The sequence below is a fragment of the Alosa pseudoharengus genome, unplaced genomic scaffold (genome assembly GCF_046254945.1).
Source record: "Alosa pseudoharengus isolate Yale_2024_CS ecotype anadromous, Long Island Sound unplaced genomic scaffold, YU_APseudo_1.1 YU_APseudo_1.1_scf_1, whole genome shotgun sequence".
NCBI lineage: Eukaryota > Metazoa > Chordata > Actinopteri > Clupeiformes > Clupeidae > Alosa > Alosa pseudoharengus.
The window spans coordinates 47,321,561-47,328,613 of NW_027468564.1; the positions used below are offsets into that span (position 1 = coordinate 47,321,561).

The following is a 7,053-nucleotide window of genomic DNA, read 5'->3' on the forward strand; positions in this document are numbered from 1 at the left end:
CTACCCCCCCTCACCCCCCCCCCCCCCCCCCGACCACAGCGTCGTCCATGACGCGTCACGTACCTGTTGTATGCTCCTGCTTGGGACATATTCCAGGGGAGGCCATGGATAAGTTATCCCTGTGGTCATGTGGCGTCACCTGGACGGCCACCTCGACCGGGTGGCGTCCGCGACGCCCGGGGGTGACAATGGCACGAGGCGCCAGGCACGAGGGGGTGGTCGGCAACGACGACGACGACAACAACGGCGAACGGGGCCTGTTGTTGAGGTCCTTGTCCGGGCAGAGGCGGCCGTGGCACTGCCTGCGCTTGTGCTCGATGAACAGCAGGATGTCGGACAGGGGGAAGCGGGTGTGGCACTGCCCGCACGTGAGGAGGTCCGGCTTGCCCTTGGGCATCGCGGAGGCGGCCGCCGGGAGCAGGCGGGCATCATCCTGGGGCTCCTCGGGACGGTCGGCTGTCACAGGCTCGGCTGTATTGGACCACAGGTGAGAAGAACACACGGGTCAACTCTCCACAATAACACAGCACTGTAAGAGGTACTACCACAGGTTACTAGGCACATTGCATTCTGATGACAGGAGCTGGGCAGCCTGAAAGTTGTGGGTTCAATTCCCAGCTTCCACCGTTGTGCCCTTGAGCAAGGCACTTAACCCCAAGTTGCTCTGGGTACAATGTAATCCCTTATAATATACCTGACATATGTAATTCACTTTGGACAACAGTGTCTCTAAAATAAACTTTACTTACTTACATACTTACTTGCTAAATTAAGAAATGTAAGTCACTTCCTTGGCTCTAAACAAACAGTGAAGCATTCAGATGATTGTTTCAGACGATAACTACTAAGAGGTACACAGGTCTCTGTTATTATGAGGACAGTGTGTGCTAAGATGTCACAGAGGGACTCCATTTTCCATGGCATTCATTTTAAAGATCTGATTAATGAAGGTGAAGAGGTGAAGTCTAGTGAAAATAGTCTTCATTATTTATGGTCTAGAAAATGTTGGTTCTAGTTGTTGATGTTTTTTGGCTGGAAGAGGATAAAATGGCACATGCAAATTGAAGTTTTGTTTGCAGTTTGCAAGACTATGTGGATGGCATCAATAGCATATTAATATTTCTCTATAGCAGCGGTCGAAGATTCGATTAGAATCGAAGATTAGATTCGAAGTAATTCAAAGTAGTAATACATGGTTAAAAGAAAGAAAGTAAAACAGAGAAAAAAAAAGAAAGAATCAAAAGAAAGGAAGAAAGAAAAAGACAGAAAGCCACGACTGACTGCCCAGTGTATGAAAGAGAGCCAGGGTTGCTCAGTCGCTGAGCAGAGTTAAGTAGCTTGACCCTCTTTATCACGGAGCCAATCTTACGTTTTAATGAACTTAACACCTCAGAGAATCAAAAAATAGATTTTAATTTGACTTCAAGATGATTGGAACCCATTTAGTTGAAGTGCTGGGATCTTCTGAACTACTGAGGTTAGATATTAAGGGGCGTATGTGGGGTAGGTCCCAGAGGCACCGAGACAGACAGCATATGAAAGAGCAATCAGAACGACATCTTACACTCCAAACTGGGATATTGAGATAAAGGGAATTCTTGCCGCTGGTGCTGCGCTGCCCTTGATTCCGTGTCAGGTCGGACGGGAGGGGGCCGTGCGACATTCCAACGCATTTTGACTGTATTAATAAGAGCGGAGCCGTTTCCGTTTCTCAAGGACCTATCTTCAGTAAGTAAGCCGCTCTAGATGAGCGCCCAGATGGGTTTAAAGCCAGGTTCACCTTTCACTCCACCCCCATAGAACATAAACATTCAGTTGCATGCAACTGCCACGCCAATAAACCGAGTAAGCACGCCAACAGTTTTCACTGCAAACTGGCCTATGGCTATTGCTAAAGAAGGCCATGTGTTGCGAAAGTTTAAACTTCAAAAGATATGTATCGTAGCCTATTGTGTCCGAAGCCTCTGTAAATGTTTCTTGAGGAATTTGCCTCCAAACCGCTTGAGGTTATGGGCAGCACCCGGGACGCCTGTGCGCGCCATTTACAATGTGCTAGCTGCAACTCTGTAGGTTCCATTTCTGCATGCAATTTGTCCATTCTGTTTGTATCATATCAACTGGGCGACATATTAAGAATACGTCTTTAGTGTGTAAGACGCTTGTATCAAGTTCAAGTTCATATACAGCCTCTTGACAATTGTCTGCCCCCTATCGATTGCATTTGTACGAATGCAACCTGAGGTGGGCCACCGTGAGCGTGCAAGATCGTTTTTTATATAACGATAACCGAACCAAACCATATCCTACTGAGTTTCAATCATTCGTCAGGAACTAGCATTGTCCAATTTGAATGCATCATCGGATTTTGAGAATATTCAGGGTTTTGGTGACAAATGCAATGCCTGCAATCAAGTGGTCTCGGCAATGGCAATAGGCTCTCCGTGTGGTCGTAAGGTAGACTATGCGGTGCGTCTCGAGCAGAGCAAAAACATTCAAAGTATTTTAGGTGGAAAGACAAATAAAGGGCTAACTTTCTTGATAAGCATATGTATTGTGTTAGTCGTGACCGTACCCAGAATTTGCTCACCACAACCCAGATTAAAGACAGTTCTACACTAAAGTTACGGAAATCCTCTCAAACACAACCTATGCGATTAGATGTTTTAAAATAAATAAATAAAAAATAGCATCAACGAAATTAATTAACTGTAAGCTTTGTGTTGGTTTCTCTTTTTCTTTTGCCATCTGTCGTATGATGTCCACCACGCATAAAACCCCAAGAAATGGTCATATAGCAGAGCCTACAGACTGCTTGCCATCCTCTCCATTTAAAACAAGTTGTTGAACTAAACCAATATAGTTTAATGTAATCTCTTAAGCCAAATTAAGCCTATACTGCAGGATCACTATGTTGAAGAATGTATTAGTCATGTTTGCGAGACATTAGTACGCTCCTCAGTGGTCCGCTCCGCAATATCATATTCGTTAAGTATCCGTTCATTCGCAAAGCAAAAAATGTGACAATTTGGTTTCAAATATCTTACTGGAATGGTTTCATATAACTTCAGTCAGAACATACCAAAAGAAAGCATTTGAGTAAAGGCGCTCTATGTCGCCTCACACTTTTCAGTTTTGGTCAGTCCACTGTAGAGCACCCACGGAGTCCCGTGTCCTAGACTCGAACGGTGGACCATAGAGACGACTACGCTCGTACTCGTAGTATAATCTACGTTGCCCCACGAGTCATGCAGCATCGGGGAAATAAACAAACATTCACAACAGCAAAATGCCCTCAACTTACGCGAAAACTCCCGCTTGCTTAAGTGCTGGGGTTTGCCCTGCTTGCGGCGAGACATGGTGAGAATTGGAGCCTTCAGCTTGGATCACATTGGGAATGCCAAAGTCTTTACAAAGGAGGCTCCGGAGGGAGAAAACGTCTTCATCGATGCGCTGGACATCCAAAGGGAAAAAAATACGCAAAAATTAATCACAGGTTAGACCAGGGAGGCGCGCACCATACACACGGCGCAACGGACTTCATGGCTTTTCCTTCCGAAAGAAAGTGAGAGACAGAACAGATGTAGAGGGTGGCAGAGAAGCCCCCTGAGCTGCAAGTTCAAGTGCGGACGTGACGTTCCAGCGAACTTGAACGTCAGGCGATAGATGGACACAGACACGCACGACAGGGGCAGGACGGTGTGCGGGCGGGTAGGAGGGGTGGGGGAGAAGAATGAAACCAATGGACGGTCATTATGGGCTGCATATGAAAAATAGACCCTGGGAAGCCAATGGGTAGAGGGATCGGGGATTGGGGGCGAGAGAGAGAGAGAGAGAGAGAGAGAGAGAGAGAGAGAGAGAGAGACGAGAAGGCAGAGCAACCAATTATTGACATGGGTTCAGAGAGTCCGCTGGAGGGTTACTTGAAGAGGAAATTGGCTGCCACTCTTCCCCCTTATCTTGGAAATAGATTATAGGCAAAGGCAAAGCGCGGCAAACGGAGGAGAAATACCGCCCCTATCCCCCGAACACCTTGAGGTCCGCAATGCAATGTGAAAATGAAAACATCCCGCATAACCACATTTTTTGAATGTGAAACAACTCGAGGTGAAAACACAGTTAAGCTGTTGGAGCGCTCGTTACGCATTATTTACCCCTACATATGGGAAATACACGTTGTGGTAGGCTTTAAAAAGGGATTTCTCAAACAATTTGTAGGATGCCCGTGAATAGGCCTACCGCTTTTAACGGAATAGCTTAATAAACTTCAGAGTTCTAGAAAATGCAACATCAAGCGTTATTTCTATAAAAATAACACAAACAAATCTGGTTATTTTCTAAATTCTTCTATTTATTCAACAGGGTAAACGCAGGATAATACAAAATAGTAATAGCTCTTTAGCAATTTAAGCCTTTGGTGTTTCTGTCCATCTGATTTAATTGTCCATTAAGACTCCTTTTGACCCCAAACCCCGTGAAACCAATAGGACCTGAAATTAATTCCAGAGGTATTTGCACCATATTGTGGCCATTGAGTAAATTAGATGTTTTTTTTATTAATGTATTTGTCTGAGGACTAATAGCTTATATTCCAACGCATGATTCTGAAGGAACAGTGGACATATGTTTTCCATGATTACTGTTAGTGATGTATTTTCTTTTACAGGGAGACTGGAACTCAATGTTTATGAATGGGAAGCACATTCTGTATTCTGTTAGTAGGCTATTAGTAGCCCATACAAGCTACTATTGGTATACAAGTCATTAATCAAACTTTTACCTGCGTATTCAACTGACAGCGCAAATGTTGCCTATCCAACATGATGTGCAGCCAGTGGTTGGACTGCTACTTGAGACAAAAGCTCCCTCTACCGTCAAATTAGATTAGTTGTTGGTCGTGTATAAAAAAACATTTAGTGGTTACTTGAGGCCATCTAACGAGTGGGAAACGAAATTGCATTTAAGGAGCTCGAGAGTTCAGAAGACGACTTCTATTTAGGAAAGGTTTTCAAACAAGCTAATTTGCAAGTAGCAGCTACAGACGTTCTTAGAACTCTCAGCAGATGATTCGTTTCCTTCCACTTCTTTGTACTCGGTTTATCCAATAATGCACCATGGTGCCAAAATGCTTCAGCAGTATCCAAATTAAGTGCGCAACTGTGTGCGCCGCCCTTAACTCCGCACGGAACATTGTCAGCATGTTGTTATATTAGTTCTATTAAATTTGTTAAACGCCTTTTAAGTGTAGTATATGTAAATAGAGGCCATACATAGGCCTACTATATTCACACGTGCTATTATATTTATCCAGCTTTAACCCACACCTGTTACCTTCTCCTTATCCTCCTCAATCGTAGTCCGTAACTTTCGCCCTATCTAATGTTCCCACCTCTCTTCCAAGCTGACATTAGACGGCATGGTTTGTTAAATCTCCAGTTTAATACCTTCAGATAAACCGTTAGGGAACTGGCAATGGTAACAAATAGTGTATTTACTTTATTGATAAGACGATGTAGTCAAAAAAGAGAGAATAGACTTTTGGGAGGCCCGATCGCATCCCTATTGCGTAACTTACGTAAAGCATCTTTCACGAATATCAGACGCATCAGTGCAGCGCCACCCTGTGTCCAAGAAAGCAATGGCAACATTGACTAGGGCTGGGCAGCGAATGATGATCTATGCAGAAAGCCACATCGGGAATATTTGTCTGCCTGTCGCAAAAACGCAAAGGGATACAAAACGGTAAGCACAGCGCGCACGTTTTTTTTATACAGAAGAACGACCACACAGACAATTTAATTCCTTCAACCCTAAACGATGGCAAGAATGATAGAGATGGTTAATTAGCCGTGTTCGCGTCTTGCTTTGCTGCACGGCCTCGGCATGACTCGGAAATGACACATGATGCTGATCCTTTAGATAAGGTATTGACAACAGTGTTTTGAATTTTGTCGGTAATCCATGGCGCAAGTGTTGAACAGAGACTCCAGCTTTATTTCTTGCCGACCAGATTACGGAGATTAACGGGAAACATCTTGTGAGCATCCTACTCGGAGGTCGCTATGGAAAGGTCTACATGTACTGTAGGCGTTTATAGAAAATATATTTCGCATATGTTTAAGCACCTCTCGTAAATTCTAGCCTATATAAAGATATTCTGTTGATCTGGAACACTGCGTTGATCTGGAAACAAAGCAGTTTATTGTGTAGGCTATGTTGACATTGTTAGTATCGATAATTTAATGTCAATACAGAGGGTTCCGATCAGATGCCAGCCATTGTGTGGTCATTTTCAGGTTGGCTCACAGTTGAAATAGGTTTGCATTTTAATAGTGTATTAATATTATATTCACAAATTCACAACTATGAATCTATAATATTCTACCTAATAGGCTACATTTACAAATAGGTCAATTGGTTTATTCATATCACTTCGAATCAGGACTGAAAATGCGATCCATCTAGAGGAGGAATGGGTAACCGTGATGTGCTAGCATGGATCAGCTTCACGCTGGACTGCACACTATTAAGGCCAAACCATACTTCCAAGACTTCCCGGTGTGATGGGTTGTGCTGCACGACCCAGCCTCTGAGCACACGAGATGTCTGTCTGACTGTTTTAGGATGTATGCAAATGCAATCTATTTGTGAAAATGCCTGACAATGACTTGACCGGTCTAGAGTGATGAGGTTAATAGAAAACTCAGTTTATAAACATTACTTAAATGCTGTGGCTGTCTTGTAATGCTATGCATTTTCTTTAAAGAGAAATTAACTACATTTCTCAGCGTCCTAAATCTGTCAGAGAATGTGGCGTGTATAGGCCGACGACACTCTAAGTGAACAGACTCATCGAGGGTGTGTTGAGGGTGTGTTCCTCATACTATTTGGTCATACACAATGATGTAAGGTTTTTTTTTCTGGCCCTGACATTAGTAGATGGATGGCTACTCTGTGTCCGAGTAGCCCAGCTAGCACAATATTCAGCAGTATGATATGAAAGACAAGACTATTGTCCCATTGGTTGTCTTCATCACATTTCATCTACTAAGAGCG

At 43.8% G+C, this 7,053-nt stretch overlaps 1 protein-coding gene across 1 annotated transcript in view; it reads right to left on the bottom strand.

The window, feature by feature from the left end:
- The window catches only part of bcl11ab (BCL11 transcription factor A b), a 33,488-nt gene extending 29,875 nt beyond the window's left edge, over window positions 1-3,613 (bottom strand). Inside the window, exons 1-2 of the mRNA XM_076290045.1 lie at window positions 3,302-3,613; window positions 64-471 (exon numbers count right to left, since the gene is read on the bottom strand). Coding sequence (XP_076146160.1) covers window positions 64-471; window positions 3,302-3,356 — 463 coding nt within the window. The 5' untranslated portion in view covers window positions 3,357-3,613. The remainder of the gene's footprint in view (window positions 1-63; window positions 472-3,301) is intronic.
- Window positions 3,614-7,053: the final 3,440 nt, after the last annotated feature.